At 37.8% G+C, this 17208-nt stretch overlaps 1 protein-coding gene across 2 annotated transcripts; it reads left to right on the top strand.

The window, feature by feature from the left end:
- The first annotated feature begins 201 nt into the window (after nt 1-201).
- LOC107797532 (cold-responsive protein kinase 1) lies at nt 202-8553 on the top strand. Of its 2 annotated transcripts, XR_001650706.2 has the most exons (8): nt 202-508; nt 1287-1449; nt 2717-2829; nt 3011-3221; nt 3304-3538; nt 4851-5001; nt 6026-6403; nt 7886-8553. XR_001650706.2 is itself a non-coding variant. In XM_016620434.2 (7 exons), exons 2-7 carry the CDS (start codon nt 1377-1379, stop codon nt 6341-6343), a joined length of 1101 nt encoding a protein of 366 aa, XP_016475920.1. In that variant the 5' UTR covers nt 202-508; nt 1287-1376; the 3' UTR covers nt 6344-6770. The 2 variants fall into 2 exon arrangements, 1 of the variants encoding a protein (XP_016475920.1); XM_016620434.2 differs by lacking the exon at nt 7886-8553 and having other exon boundaries at nt 6026-6770.
- The last annotated feature ends 8655 nt before the right edge of the window (nt 8554-17208 follow it).

Below are 17208 nucleotides of genomic sequence, written 5' to 3'. Positions count from 1 at the left end.
TGGGGTAATTAGCACCGGTATAACTTATACCTTCTTCTTAAAAATTATGCAATTGTCATTCTTAATACGACATACCAAACAATGAATAAATAACAATTGGAGCATAACTTATACTAATATAATTTATATAGGTATAAATCGTATACTAGTTTGACCCCAAAGTAAGTTATATTAGGATAAATGCCGTCCGAAAGATGAGTGGTTGAAGAAACAGCGTATGAGTGAAAGGTGGCAAAAAGCAGAAAGCAGACAGAGTCGCTTTCGAGCTTCAGAGTGTCAAAGCCTCAAAATTTTCCTTTAACGTGAGAACGCGCTGATTAAAAAGTCATTCACACAGCCTAACTATGACTCTTCATCTCCTTCTTCTTCTTCTCCGCCGGCCCACCACCTATTCCAACAAAGCTCCTTCTGTGAATTCTCTACTTTTCTTTCACAAGATTCTCCTTTATTTTCCACCATATACTATAATTTTTCATATTCTTCTTTCCCTCTGGCCTTCCAATTTAAGGTACGCAATAATTATGAATTATGATTATTACTATTGATTATTATTATTAGGTTTCTTATTTTACTTGGAATTGATTATTTACCATTTTTGGTTTTTAGTGATGGAGCTAAAACTATAGGAAGTTTAACGAATCAAGCTATCAAATTCATTTGCCTTTTGACTTTTTTGCTCATTTTTTTTTCTTTGAAAAGAATATATGTAAGCGACCTTAATTCAGCTGTATCCAAAGAGTGAATTTGTAGGGAAGGAGCTAAATTACTACATTTTTAGTAAATTTAAGGCATCGAGCTATCAAATTCCTTGCCTTTTTGACTTTTTGCTTTATTTATTTATTATAGAAAATATGTGGGCAAACCTTAATTCATAGGCAAAGAATAGCGCTTTCAACCTCTTGCAAATTTAGTGAGATCTTAATGCAAAATGAAAACAATATTTGTGCTTACCCATATTGACTTCGTTTTTTTTAAAATAACCATGCCGGGCAGCTTGTGCGCACCTCGACTAACTCCACAGGTACCATGAACCTATTACCTTCCACCAGCACCAGACATCTACTAAGGCTTAGACAGATGGAAAGAAATAACCTAATGTTTTTTGACTCGGCTGGGAATATACCATATTGACTTTTACTGAATATATGTTGATCATTTCTTAAGTTTTATAGAATTTTTATAGTACATTTAGTTGGGGCAGGAATTTTCCATCCGAGCAAGAAATGTTTTGCTTTGATAATAAGTTTAACAAGCTGAAGGAGGAAAACCTTTTCTTTGTTTTACAGGGTATCCATGGTGAAGGCTAACATGTAATTTACTCATCTAGAGGCACTATCAATTGATTAGAATATTTGTCACGCAAAACGCAAATTGACATGAGTTGTTGCCTTTTTGGTGCCCGAAAAAAGGGTGGTGATCTTGTTCATCATGATACAAGAGATACAGAAGGTTAGTGCCTATTTTAAGTTGGGATAGTAGCTGATGAGTTGTTTTCTGGTTTATTTGGTTGTTTGGAGGACTTGTTTGCCCCACTTGTGGGATTATACTGGGTTGTTGTTGTTGTTGTTGTTGTTTGGAGGACTTGTTTGCAACTTTATGTGCTTGGCATGACACTCTGGCTGACCCTATTCTGAACTTCCTAGTCACAAAACTTCACAGGTTAACTTGATTTATGTATTAAACAAACTTGAAAGAAGGTATAAGTGTGGATAGATTAACCGTGGTGCACTTGCGGGAAACTCCTTGCCGAGGGCCTGTGCACCCCGGGATTAGTTGGGGCTCTTAGAGACTCGGACACCCGGTACAAATAAAAAAAAATAAAAAAAAATAAGTGTGGATAGATTAAGAAGAAAGGACACTGGAATGAGAAACTTACCAATCGAAAAAACAAAAAAGACACTGTGATTGAGTAGATATGCAAGTTTTCAAGACATATGAAAGTGAATCAATATTGTGGTATGCGTGTATATGTCAGATGGGTTGAGGGTGAAGTGACGAGGAAATGATACAAAATGCTCACAACTGTATCACAAATCATCTTTAATACTTTTTAGATGCATTGCACATATCATCCACACTTAATCAGCATTTGATAGATTATCCAACCCCGAGCAATCTTAGTTCTAGACGATTTTCAACTTAGGCATAAGTGACGTTAATGCAAAAGAATTGTCTGCTGGATTGCTTTGAGTGTCTTTACTAGAGCTTGTCTTAAGTAAATCCAAGACGAGCATCCTGCAGTATGGAAGAACACCAAAGGCAATTAATTGGAAGGTTCAATGTAAGGATCGAGAATAGAGTTCTGAATGTACCTGCTAATGGCTTGCTAAAATATGTTCGATTTGGTTAAGGATAAGAGCCAATTATCCAAGTGTGTTACAAGTGTCTTATCTATTAGATAGTTGGTCAAGTGTGTTACATTTATGTTATTTATTATGATAAACAACTTCACTTTATGGAGTAGTGTGAAGATTCATTAGTGATCACATTCTTTAGAGGATGGCAAGTTCCATTTTGTCCGTTTTCTCGGGAAGCCGCATAAAAACATCTGATGATTCTAACTCTCACAGGAAGATTTGATGCCTTACATTGTATTCTTGGTCCTAATTTGATGCCTTAAATAATTTCTTATTACCTCATTTTATGCACAACAAATAAGATAGTTAGCCTCTATTCTCCATTTTCATATACCATACATATCTTTTATTTTTGGCAGACCGCGCCGTTGCAAGCACAAAGAATTTTTCCTTTAGTGAATTAAGAATAGCAACCAACAACTTCCATCAAACTAATAAAATAGGGCGAGGCGGTTTTGGCACAGTATACAAGGTACAGCTCTATTCTGCCATTTGATTTTCATGATTGTCTCCCTCTTTAAAAATAATTGTATAATACGGCAATTGTCTTTGCTTCCGAGGTAAGACTTTAGTAAATACTAACAAATTTCGTTGTCTTTAATTACATTGATATGGTTCTTGTTGCTGGTTATCAACTCCTGTGCAATTTGTAGGGAACTCTAAAAAATGGAAAAGAAATTGCTGTGAAGACACTTGCAGCGGAATCAAAGCAGGGTTTGCGGGAGTTTTTGACTGAAATTGAGACCATATCAAATGTCAGACATCCAAATCTAGTTGAGATAATTGGATGTTGTGCTGATGGAAATAACCGGATTTTGGTCTATGAATATTTAGTAAATAGAAGCCTTGATCAAGCACTGTTTGGTAATTGCAGAGCTTCTGGTGAAGTAAAAGATTAACGTCAGAGTTATGGAATGGGCTACTGATAGTGGCGTTTTCTTTGCAGGTTCCAGGATTAGCATTAAGTTGGAATGGGACAAAAGGGCTGCTATTTGCTTGGGTACTGCTCAAGGTCTTGCATATCTACATGAAGAACTAGTGCCACATATCGTGCACAGGGACATAAAAGCTAGTAATATTCTACTTGACAAGGATTATACGCCAAAAATTGGAGATTTTGGGCTTGCCAAGCTTTTCCCAGATAATATCACCCATATCAGCACGAAAATAGCGGGAACAACGTATGTCTTCCTCTGAATTTTTTGTCGAACCCCTCTATGTTTTGCGTGGCTGAAAGTAGGACCTTATGGCTTCGTTTGTTTTAGGGTGTAATTAGTTGTAAAGATATCATGAGATGATGTGGGTTTCTTTAACTCTAAGTAAATTAAAAAGGAGTGGAAAAACAATGCTGGAAATGAATGCCATGAAGTAAAAAGGTAGAAATGAAGCTTTTACAGGTGCCATTCATATAACTAGGGTCCTTTGTCCATCTTTTTTCTTTTATCGGTTTTGTGATAGCTACTTTTTTGTGGTGGCTGTTTGTCTTGGGTGAAGAGTCAAGTATGTGCTTCTTGAGAACTTTAGTCTATGAGACTATGAAACACTTCTATAGATAGAACCAAAAACTGAAAAAACTAGGTTGCTTAGGCTTGGAAGCAATATGTGGCCCTACTATGCCTAATGATCAATTCACTGAGTGAATGAGCATGAATTAGAACCATATGAATATGGAGGAGTCATTAAAAATTTGCTTGAGATTGAGGTATTGTTAGTTTGATTCATCACTGCAGATGATTAGTTTGTATTTCATTAAGTAAAAAAGAATGTTGGTAAAAACGTGTGCATTAAATACTTAACTACTTTGTGCTTTGCATTTACTCTTATATCTCTTAGTACACATATAGTTCATTATTACTATATGATTAAATGAGAAGTCGATGCATCTTCTTTTTTCTGTCCTGCAGTCCTAAAAAGAATTCAGTGGAACATATTTACATTGTTGTAATATATCCACCTTATTAGATTGTTGAATATTTATGCTGTTGTCTCATGAACTTATAAAAGTAAGTGTCTTTATATCCGATTAAACATTTAGAGGTGGTTATATCAAATAGGGTCATAACATTGAAAAGCAAGAAAGTCATAGTCCTTCTGATGATAAATTTTAAACTTTCTTTCATAAGTCAAATAAAGCCATTCCTTTAGTTATTTTAAAAGTTTGTATATGCTTTCCCTAGAATAAAGTCTTTAGCCTTAATAGGATGTGTTTGACACATTTAACTACTGCTATTCTAAAGAAAGCGATAAGGCATGCAAACAAAAAATATGATTTATATATAGTTGACAAATGCAAAAAGGATGCCTTAATAAAAACATAAACTGATTATTTCTTTTCTAGCTCTTTAGAATCATTTGTAAACAGTTGTATGAATATATTGATTCAAGCATTTTCAATTTCCTGAAGAATGAAGATCTGTTTTAAGATTATAGATCTCCAATATATTTGTTGGAGGCGAGTTTCTGACTTCTAGACCTTTTCGCTCTTCCAAGCAGTGGCTACCTGGCTCCCGAATATGTATTAGGCGGACAATTAACAATGAAGGCTGATGTTTACAGTTTTGGGGTCCTAATACTGGAAACAATTAGTGGCAGGAGCAGCAGCAGCAGTATTTGGCGAGGGGATAAGAAGTCACTTCTCGGATGGGTGGGTCAGATTTTTCTAAGTTCCTTTATTTATTTAAAACTAATGGCATTCATTTCCTGGGTGTCGCATCTAGAATCTGTTGCATGATTCATCTTGTATTTCCAACTAATAACCATTTATTCTGGTTCATGTTAATGAAAATCTCTGAACACCGCAAGGACATTTGGAGATGAATGCACTATATGAAGTCAAATTGAGTAGAGGTCTGGTAAAATAAATAAAAGAACATAAGTGAATCCATCTCTAGTTATTATATGATTAAGCTTTTACTTCTCGCAGAGTTATACGAGTATTGATAATTATACAATCTAACTGATAAGAAGTGGATAAAAAGTACTGTTTCTCTGAATGGAAAAAATGATTTATTAAAGACAACGGTGTGAGTGAAAGGAAAGCAACGGAGATTCTGAGACTTCCTTTTCTTTTCTGAGTGTGTCATCAGAAAGACTATTCCAAGCATGAACTGATCCAATAAGGTATTCATTGGGTACAAGGAGCTAGTGCCTTATTCTCTATAGGAGTTTGTATTCACTAACCGAATTCATATTTTCTGGGGTAAAGAGATCCAAATATCTAAATGGATGTTAGTATTATCAATTTGTCATTGTTCAGAAATTGTGAGTTTTCCCTTTCTAGAATTATGTTGGTTGGGGCAGAAGGGGGAGGGTAAAGTAAGGCTGTGAAAGCGGACTCCTTGCTCAAATATTTTTTTCAAAGAAGTCAACTGATACTTGTTTGCTAAACTTTGCTTTTCCAATCTCCCTTTCATTGGCTAGTCTTATGATGCAATTGTTATTTCCAGACTTATTGACTAGCCAGTTATTCAAAAAGAAGATGTCGCAACAGTAAGATGAACTCCAAAATGGATTGATTTATTCAGTTTAGTTAGCTGAATCTCACAAATTTATGGCTAAATAGTTAGCAACCTACAGCCTATAAGCTATTTGTAAATGCATTTTTCCCCTTCCCCTTTTTGCTCCATACCAAGTGATCAAAGTAACCAAAGTACAATTTACTGCATCAGGCCTGGCAGCTCTATGAGGACAGAAAGCTATTGGAGCTGGTAGATGCTGAATTGGATGATTTCCTCGAAAAAGAAGTCGTCAGGTACATTAAGGTAGCTCTCTTTTGCACCCAAGCAAATGCAAACAGAAGACCGATGATGAGCCAGGTTATTGAGATGCTTTCAAGAAATATCCAGCTAAATGAGAAAGAACTTACACCACCTGGTTTCTTCCAAGATTCTGATGCAAGCATGCGTTCAAAATTGAAGTCGTCTGAATGCAGTACTAGTCAACAGAGTTCTGTAACCTTCGCAATCACTCAGGTGACCCCTAGATAATCATCATTGGTGAATGGCACTTGAGCATCATTCTTCCTGGGAGATTGCTTGTGGCTTAAGGTGACGTTTGTTTGAGATTTTCTAAAATTAAATTTGCAAAATCAGTTTTTTTTAGTTTCTGAAAAAAGTGTCTCTAAGAGTAAATTATTGTTTAAAGGTTTAACTCAGTTTGAAATTCAGAGATTTTTTTTTTATCACACTTTTTCAAAAAATTCAAAAACCGAGTTTGCAAACTCAATAGAAAATAAACAAATGCCACCTAAGTTTTCAGAAGATTGACATTACAATATTAGTGATATAGGAAGACATTGTCAAAGCTCCTTGACAAAATTGCAGCAACTCGTGTATTTTATTTTTGCTCCAAAGGTTTATCCTTCGGTACTGCTGTTCTGTGCCGCTAGTTATTTTGTTTCCTTTTTTTGACCTTTTTGTTTTCTTTCATCCTCTTTTTCCTTCTCTCCTCCCTCTCTCTATATATATGTGTCCTAGCGGTTATTAATCTTCTTATACATTCAAAGCTATTTTTTTATAAATGAAAGAGAGTACTAAGGGTGTGTTTGGTATAACGGAAAATGTTTTCCAAGAAAATATTTTTTTGGAAAACAAGCAGTAATCTTATTCATTTTCCGGTGTTTGGTACGCAAGTTAAGGAAAATAGCTTCTCAAGAGTACTCATAAATAATTTAGATACAATAAATATGAAACCATAAACTTTCGAACCAACAACCTTCTGAACCCTCAAATTTTATAAACTTTTGAACCGCAAAACTTTTGAAACCGCGAAATTTTGAACTTGTAAACTTTATAATTTCTAAACTCGTAAACTTCCAAACACATAAACCTCCGAACTCATAACCTTGGAACTTGTAAAATTTCGAATATGCAAACCGAAAGATGAAAAATATATAAAATAAAATAAAAAATACCCAACGGGAGTGTGTGTGTGCAGAAAAACGAAAAAAATAGAAATTTGAAAAAAAGAAAGTAAAAAAAAAATTATGTGCGGTGGGGTGGGGGTGGGGTGGGGAGGGTTGGGTGTTGCAAAAAAAAAAATAGATATTTAAAAATTACAAAATAATTTTTTTTTGTGCGGGGGTGGGTGCAGTGTGGGTGGGGGAGGGGGAGTGGGTGTTGCAGAAAAACGAAAAAATAGAAATTTGAAATTACAATAAAAAAAGTAAAATAAATATTTTTTGCGGGGGGTGGGGACAGAAAAAAAACTAAAATTTGAAAAAAAAAAACCTTTTTAGTGAGAGGGGTGAGGTGGGTAGGCATTGGATAGGGTTATGTGGGTGGGTGTGGGGTAGGTTGGTGAGGGTGGAGAATAAGGTGGAGAAGGTTGAGAAGGAGTTTTGAAAAATGTTTTCCCTTGTCTTGATAAGGAAAACATTTTCCTCCAATCGGAGGAAAATGAGTTGATAAGGAAAATGTTTTCCAAAATATTTAAACCCACCACACATGGGAAAGTTGAAAAACATTTTCCGAAAAATATTTTCCTTAACGCCCAACACATCCTAAAGGTAAGTTATTTCGTCCTAACAGGAAGCCTATTCATCATCTCTCAAGAATTGGATGATTTCTCGAAAAAGAAGTCGTAAGGTACATCAAGGTATCTCTCTTTTGCATCCAAGCAAATGCAAACAGAAGACCGACGATGAGCCAGGTTATTGAGATGCTCTCAAGAAATATCCAGCTAAATGAGAAAGAACTTACACCCCCTGGTTTCTTCCAAGATTCTGATGCAAGCATGCGTTCAAAATTGAAGTCGTCTGAATGCAGAACTAGTCAACAGAGTTCTGTACCCTTCACAATCACTCAAGTGATCCCTATATAATCATCATTGTTGCTCGCTATGCCGAAGGGATTGGGAAGCTGTGAACCACTTATTTCTGCATTGCAGCTTCACTAGTCAGATTTGGCATTTTATTTTGTGTCATGTTGGTATCAAATGGTGCATGCTTAGGACCAGGGTCGGCTCAAGAAGATTGGTGGCCTAAAGCCAATTTTTAGTCTGGGGCCTTTCAGAGGAAGAAAAAAAACCATCTATATTTTTAGTTGAAGTCTGTTTTTCTAGGTTTTTAAGATGTAAAGTTGTTAATAGTTTCTTTTATAAATAATTTAATCTCTCCTAAGATATTGTTGATCTTAGACAATAGAACCAGATTCAAGAAGTTGATAACTTGATATCGAAATAATTTTTTATGTTCAAATATACTTGTTGAAACGCTTGAAACCAGAGGGAAAAAAGGAAAAAAAAGAATGCGCAATATAGTTTTATTCAACGGTACTCTTCAACTCTTTTTTTTTATAGAAAAAATAAAACTCTTTTCTTTCTAAAGAGAACAATATAACTTATCGAAAACTTAAGCTTTTTTTGCAGAAACCAAGAAAGAGAATATAAGAATGTAGTACCCGTTTTCTGATGAGAAAGATAAAAAATAATACTTTGACTATTGAAGATACCAAAAAACAGATTATAAAAGTTTATTACACGTTTTTAGTGAGAAATGTAAAAGGAGAATAATAATATAGGTACCTCACTAATGATGTCAATCGTAAAATTTAAATAATGAAAAGTTTTATATTCGCGACAAGGATTTAGGGGGAGTGATTCTCTTTCTCCATTTGCTCAAACGGTTACATCAATATTAAATTAAAAGTTATCTTTACCTTTTATAAAATATTTTACTTTTTTATTTTAAAATGCCAAATATATTTAGACCCTATCTTTAAAGATTGTTGTGAGATGTATATGATCCAACTTACCTTAATTAGATATATTGGGTTCAAGTCTCGTGGTTAAAAAAATCCTGATAAAATGTGTTCTCTCTTTTACTAGGTCTTACGCGGTACAAATCTAGATTAATCGGGATCTCAATACAAATACGAATAGAAAACAAAATTTGGGGGCCTAAAGCCTTTGCTTTAGCGGCTTGACCCTTGGGCCGCCCCTGCCTAGGACCACGGTTGATTTCTCCTTTCATGGCACAAACAGGATATGCATAAAGCGTCGTGTTACATCCGAAAGTCTATCCCAACAGTAGTTTGGTGGGTCGTATGAAGAGAGAGAAATGCTAGAGTTTTTGATAACAAAAAGGACAATGTAGTTAATTTAAAGCACAAATGTATATTTTTGCTTAATTTTTGGTGCAACATAACCTCGTCAAATGTTTTAGAGTCGGAGGCGTTGGCTGAGTTTCTTAGTTCTTTAACCTCTCTGTAAAGTGATCTTTTAGATTGCTCCTATCTAACTTTTTCTTAAAATTGGCCCCCTCTTTACATCAATAAAACTCTTTTAGTTACCTATCTAAAAAAGAAGAAGATAATCATCATTGGTGACTGACACTTGTTTGAGATTTTCTAAAATTGAATTTGCAAACTCAGTTTTTTAGTTTCTGAAAAAAGTGTTTCTTAGAGAAAGTTAACTTTTTTCTTTAAAGGTTTCTAAACTCAGTTTTTAAAATCGTTCAAAAGTTTTTGGAGTTTTTGAAGAAATTGAAATTCTGAGTTTGAAAATCTTCAAAAACAAAATTTTTTTTTCTTCCGAAAAAGATCAGACACTTTCTAAAAAACTGAGTTTGCAAACTCATTTTTAGAAAATTTCAAACAAATGGCACCTAAGTTTTTAGAGGATTGAAATTACAAAATTAGTGATATAGGAAGACATTGTCAAAGCTCCTTGACAAAATTCCAGCAACTTATTTTTGCTCCAAAGGTTTATCCTTCGGTACTGCTGTTTTGTGCCGCTAGTTCTTTTGTTTCCTTTTTTTTTTTTTAACATTTTTGTTTTCTTTCAGACTGGTAGTATAGGTGATTCTGATTGCATTTACTGAGCTGATAACATATATTGTATATTCCCTGATATTTTAGTTATAGGGGGTTTGTTATTTAGTATTTATTAATTTTAGATTGAGAATAGTTTAGATTTTCGTCCATAATAATTGAACTCGACATATTGTTTGTGTGTATGTTGGAAGATATTTTCATCTACAATTTTTTTTTTTTAAAAAAGGAGAAGAGCTTAGAAGTATTTCAGTTTTTTAATTACTCCAACTTTGGAGGAAGGGGTAAAATGGGGATAGGAATGCCTTAAAGCACATAATAGAAACTATCTATGAATGACCATGATCGAAATGCCAAGCAACGAAATGAGCCTATGAGTTCCTATTATAACAGCTGACTTGCCATTATAATAGAACTGCAGATGAAAGTGAATGTGATTGCGGATTCTGACACAACATCCATCAGTATCTTATTGAATAAAAATGGTGATATTTTTCCTCCATTGATCAAGAACTTTAATTTTTGGAAGGTATCATAATCGTTCAAAAGAGTTATAATTTTTTCAAATGAACAATCTGAAAAATCCACAAGATCTTCTACAATATATGATATAAAGAGAAAAAAATTCATACAAATAATATTAATTTTATCAGAGATTAAGTTTTAGTTAGCCATGTTAAAATATTTACTTTTAGTTAACTATGGCGGATCCAAAATTTTATACAAGCGGGTTCATTAAATACAGTATCGGTAATAGCAACAACGTCAGTTATAACAAGTGAGATTTACTCAATTATATTTTTGTTCTTTTTAATTCGCTACAACAAAATGAAGTCATCAAATTTAAGTTAACTTTTTTTTTTGTGTCACGACACAATTTCCGAATCCGGTCGTGACGACGCCTCTTGTGAAGACAAGGCCAGTCAGACCAAAACAGAACACCTCTTTTAAACAGTTAAATATCATAAACAGTTCTAAAGCATAATATAATATCCATAATTTGCAGAATTAACGATAACAATAGTAAAAGCCATCCCAACACAGTCCAAACCGGGGTGTCACAAGCCATGAGCAACTAAGAGAAATCCTGATACAGTCTACTAATCACTAAACCCGATACAATAGTTCTAAGAACATGAAAATGATAAGATAAGGGAGGCACGGGGGCTGCGGATGCCAACAGCTACCTCGTGATCTCCGAAACACTGCATGGACGGGAAGATCAGCACTCAGGAGCGGACTCTGCGATGCCTGAATCTGCACACACGGTGCAGGGAGTAATGTGAATACTCCGACCCAGTGAGTAAAAATTATAAATAATGGCTGAAAGCATGAAAATACGTAAAGGCACAAAACACTTCTATATCAAAGTAGTAAAAAACACGTAAAGCAGTAAATCAGTGAAAAAATCAAGTGAAATCTCTTTAAATAAGGTAAAACAAGTAATTTAGCAGGTAAATAACAAGTAGAAATCCGCCCGTCAGATACAGTATCAATCACTCATAACAGTATCAGCTCCCCGGGCTCACTCTCATCACTTAATGCTCATTCTCAGCTCTCGACCCATATATCTCTCATAATAACAGAAATCAGAATAACCGTTGCGGCGTGCAACCCGATCCGTACATCGCTGCGGCGTGCAACCCGATCCATATAGATAGTCAACTGCGCTCATTGGGGGTGTGCAGACTCCGGAGGGGCTCCTACAGCCCAAGCGCTATATTGTTGCGGTGTGCAGCCCGATCCATATAAGTATTGATGCGACGTGCAACCCGATCCATAACATATATAATACTCACCATTGGGTTCTCAACCTCTCTCAGTCATTAACCTCACAGCCTCCCGGACACAATAATAGAAGATAGGGATCTCAGCCCACAAATCCCTCTCATTTAGGAATAGTATGATAAAACCGACTCGAATCGTTTAAAACAGATAGAAACATGACCGAGGATATGATTTTTAATAAGTATAGTGAGGAAAATAAGTCAAAATCCCCAAAGGGTTCAAATAGTTAGCACGAAGCCCAAATATGACAATTAGCCCAAATCATGATGATAACAAATAAGTTTCAGTCAAATACGCGGTAAAATCATCAGTCGGGACATACCAAGTCTCAATCCCCAGTAGTAAAAGACCCCATGCTCATCATCCAGCGCGTGTCTCACCTCAATATAGCACTACGATGTGCAATCCGGGGTTTCAAACCCTCAGGACATCATTTACAATCATTACTCACCTCGAACCGGCTACAACTCTAGCTCGCGACGCCTTTGCCCCTCGAATCGGCCTCCACGCGCGTCGAATCTATCCAAAATCAGAACAAATACGTCACAATATGCTAAGGGAACAAAGCCCAAATGAAAACAATCAAAAAATATCAAAAATCCCGAAATTAGCAAAACCCGAGCCCCGGGCCCACTTCCCGAAACTCAGAAATTTTTACATCGTTAGATTCCTTATCACCCCACGAGTTCATACATATCAAAAGTTCTCCAATCCGACCCCAAATGGTCCTCTAAATCCCAATTCAAAAGCTCAAAATCTCAAGCCCTAGTTCTTTTATTTTTAGCTTAAGTTTCATGATTTTCTAGGTGGATTTCACAATAGATTCGAGTTTTTGGTCCGAAATCCTTACCTCCAAACGTTTTTCCTTGAATCCCTCTTCGATTTACTTCAAAAATCTCTCAAAAAGACCAATTATGGAGTAAATGAGCTTAAAAACCGCGGATGAAATAACTTATAAACTTTCTGCCCAGGTCTGACCCTTCCTTCTTCGCGAACACGGTCAACCTCTCGCGTTCGCGTAACACAAATTTACGTTGACCAACTTTTACCTTACGCAAATGCGACACGCCAGATTCCTCCTCCACCTTGACCTTCGCGAACGCGAGACACCTGACGCGAACGCGAAGAGAAAATTCCACTGGACCCCAAATCCTTATACGCGAACGCGGACAACCTCATGCGAACGCGAAGCACAAACTCCTAGCCTTCCGTGAACGCGAGGCACCTCTTGCGAGCGCGAAGGCTTAATTCTAGCCTTCCTCAAATTCTTCTATGCAAACGCGAGACTCCGCTCGCGAACGCGAAGAGATAATTCTCTGCAACAGCTGGGCAAATTTTTCTGCAACTTTCAAACTCCAAAATGGTCCGATTGACCATCCGAAACTCACCCGAGATCACGGGACCTCAACCAAAAGCACCAACACATCTTAAAACCTCATTCAAACTTGTTCCAATCATCAAAACACCTCAAACAACACCAAATCCATCAATTCACATTGAATTCAAGCCTAATTTTTCTAAAAACTTCCGAAATACGCTTTCGATCAAAAACTTAACCAAACCACGTCTGAATGACCTGAAATTTTGCACACACATCACAAATGACATAACGAAGCTACATCAACTCTCAGAATTCTATTCCGACCCTCATATCAAAATCTCACCTACCAACCGAAAATCGCCAAAATACTAACTTCGCCAATTCAAGCCTAATTCTACACCGGACCTCCAGAACCAATTACGATCACACTCCTAAGTCATAAATCACCTCCCAAAACTAACCAAACCATCGGAACTCACATCCAAGCTCTCTAACATATAAGTCAACATCCGGTTGACTTTTCCAACTTAAACCTTCTTAAAAGAGACTAAGTGTTTCATTTCTTACCAAATTCACTCCGAACACAACCTACTCAACTCGATCATATAAAACACGGATAACGAAGCATAATAAAGCAGAAATGGGGAAAATAGAGCGGTAACTCACGAGATGACTAGCCAGGTCGTCACATCCTCCCCAACTTAAACAAACATTCGTCTTCGAACGAGTCAAGAAACATACCTGGAGCCTCAAATAGGTGAGGATATCTTCTCCGCATCTCCCGCTCGGTCTCCCAGGTAGTCTTCTCCACGGGCCGTCCTTTCCACTGCAGTTTCACTGAAGCTATATCCTTGACCTCAACTTCCGAACCTGACGACCCAAAATAGCTACTAGCTCCACATCATAGGTCAAATCATCATCCAACTGAACCGTGCTGAAGTCCAAAACATGAGACGAATCTCCAATATACCTCCGAAGCATAGAAATATGAAATACCGGATGCATGCTAGACAAGCTGGGTGGCAAAGCAAGCTCATAAGCCACCTCCCCAATCCTCCGAAGCACCTTAAAAGGCCCAATGAATCACGGACTCAACTTTCCCTTCTTCCCAAATCTCATAACACCCTTCATGGGTGAAACCTTCAACAGAACCTTCTCGCCAACCATGTAGGACACATCTCGAACCTTCCGGTCCGCATAACTCTTCTGTCTCGACTGCGCTGCACGAAGCCTCTCCTGAATCACCTTCACCTTCTCTAAGGCATCCTGAACCAAATCTGTCCCCAATAGCCTAGCCTCACCGGGATCAAATCAACCAACTGGAGATCTACACCGCCTCCCATACAAAGCCTCATATGGAGCCATCTGAATACTCGACTGGTAGCTGTTGTTGTAGGCAAACTCTGCAAGCGGTAGAAACTCATCCCATGAACCTCTGAAATCTATAGCACAAGCACGCAACATGTCCTCCAATATCTGAATAGTATGCTCGGACTGCCCGTCTAAGGATAAAAAGCTGTGCTCAACTCTACCTGAGTACCCAACTCTCTCTACACGGCTCTCCAAAACTGCTATGTAAACTGAGTACCCCGATCTAAAATGATAGAAACTGGAACACCATGCAGCCGAACAATCTCCCGAATGTATAACTTTGCTAACCGCTCTGAAGAATAAGTAGTACACACAGGAATGAAGTGCGCAGACTTGGTCAGCCAATCCACAATCACCTAAATAGCATCGAACTTCTTCAAAGTCCGTGGAAGTCCAACAACGAAGTCCATAGTGATCCTCTCCCACTTCCACTCAGGAATAACCATCTGCTGAAGCAAGCCACCCGGTCTCTGATGCTCATATTTCACCTACTGACAATTGAGACACCGAGCTACAAATACCACAATATCTTTCTTCATTCTTCTCCACCAATAGTGCTGCCTCAAATCCTAGTACATCTTCACGGCACCCGGATGAATAGAATACCGCGAGCTATGGGCCTCCTCCAGAATCAACTCTTTAAGCCTATCTACATTGGGCACACAAATCCGGCCCTGCATCCTCAACACCCCATCATCACCGATGGTCACATCTGTAGCATCATGATGAACTTTGTCCTTAAGGACAAGCAAATATGGATCATCATACTGGCGCCCTCTGATGCGATCATATAAGGAAGACCGAGAAATCACACAAGCCAACACCTGACTGGGCTCCGAAATATCCAACCTCACAAACCGATTGGCCAAGGCCTGAACATCAACTGCAAGAGGTCTCTCCCCAACTAGAATATATGTCAAACTTCCCATGCTCACTACCTTTCGGCTCAAAGCATCGACCGGCACATTGGCCTTTCCCGGATGGTACAATATAGTGATATTATAATACTTAAGCAACTCCAACCATCTCTGCTGCCTCAAATTAAGATCCTTTTACTTAAACAAATGCTGAAGACTACGATGATCGGTGAATACCTCACAAGATACGCCATACAAATAATGCCTCCACATCTTCAATGCATGAACTATGACAGCCAACTCCAAATCATGAACATGGTAGTTTTTCTCATGGATCTTCAACTGACGAGAAGCATAAACAATAACTCTACCCTCCTGCATCAATACACAACCAATACCAACTCTCGAAGCATCACAATACACGTTATATGAACCTGAAGCTGATGGCAAAACCAACACTGGAGCTGTGGTCAAAACTGTCTTAAGCTTCTGAAAGCTCTCCTCACACTCGTCCGACCATACAAATGGAGCACCCTTCTGAGTCAACTTGGTCAACGACGATGCGATAGATGAGAATCCCTGAACAAACCAGCTATAATAGCCTGCCAACCCAAGAAAGCTATGAATCTCTGTGGCTGAGGACGGTCTAGGCCAACTCTGAACCGCCTCTATCTTCTTTGGATCTACCTGAATACCCTTACTGGACACCACATGTCCCAAGAAAGCCATTGAACTAAGCCAAAATTCACACTCCGAGAACTTTACATAAAACTTCTCCTACCTCAGTCTCTGCAATACAACCCTCAAATGCTCCACGTGCTCCTCCTGACTATGAGAATACACCAGAATATCATCAATGAATATTATAACAAATGAATCCAAATAAGGCCGAAATACACTGTTCATCAAATGCATGAACGCTGCTGGGGCATTGGTCAGCCTGAAAGACATGACAAGAAACTCATAATGACCATATCTGGTCCTGAAAGCAATCTTAAGAATATCTGAATCCCTGATCTTCAACTGGTGATAGCACGAACAGAGATCAATCTTGGAGAACACTCTCGCTCCCTGAATCTGGTCAAATAAATCATCAATGCGAGGCAAGAGATGCTTGTTCTTAATTGTTACCTTGTTCAATTGCCTATAATCGATACACATTCTCATTGTGCCATCCTTCTTCTTTACAAACAGAACCGGCGCACCCCAAGGTGACACGCTAGGCCGAATGAACCCCTTATCCAGGAGTTCCTGAAGCTGCTCCTTCAATTCTTTCAACTCTACTGGTGCCATATGATACGACAGAATAAAAATAGGCTGAGTGCCCGGTACCGGGTCAATACCAAAATCAATATCCCTATCTGGTGGCATGCCTGGTAGGTCTGCAGGAAACACATCAGGAAAATCCCTCACAACTGGAACAGAATCAGTGCTAGGAGTCTCAGCTCCCACATCTCTCACAAATGCTAAATATGAAAGGCAACCCTTCCCAACCATACACTGGGCCTTCAAGAAAGATATCACTCTACTAGGAACATAATCAGGCACACCACACCACTCGATCCGTGATACACCTGCCATAGCCAAAGTGACTGTCTTAGCATGACAATCTAGAATAGCACGACACAGAGATAACCAATCCATGCCCAAAATGACATCAAAATCCACCATGCTCAATAGCAATAGATCCACTCTGGTCTCCAGACCCCCAATAGTCACCACACATGACCGGTACACACGGTCTA

This window comes from Nicotiana tabacum, chromosome 3, assembly GCF_000715075.1.
Source record: "Nicotiana tabacum cultivar K326 chromosome 3, ASM71507v2, whole genome shotgun sequence".
Lineage (NCBI taxonomy): Eukaryota > Viridiplantae > Streptophyta > Magnoliopsida > Solanales > Solanaceae > Nicotiana > Nicotiana tabacum.
The sequence above is the reverse complement of the archived record's forward strand: the minus strand, read 5'-3'. Positions and strand labels throughout refer to the sequence as shown.

What these genes read in the sequence shown, in the direction of transcription:
- LOC107797532 (XM_016620434.2), top strand. Translation starts at nt 1,377, where the DNA reads ATGAGTTGTTGCCTTTTTGGTGCCCGAAAAAAGGGTGGTGATCTTGTT. An exon ending in GTTTTGGCACAGTATACAAG is followed by an intron (nt 2,830 to 3,010) that starts GTACAGCTCTAT and finishes TGCAATTTGTAG; the next exon opens with GGAACTCTAAAAAATGGAAA. An exon ending in ACGAAAATAGCGGGAACAAC is followed by an intron (nt 3,539 to 4,850) that starts GTATGTCTTCCT and finishes TCTTCCAAGCAG; the next exon opens with TGGCTACCTGGCTCCCGAAT.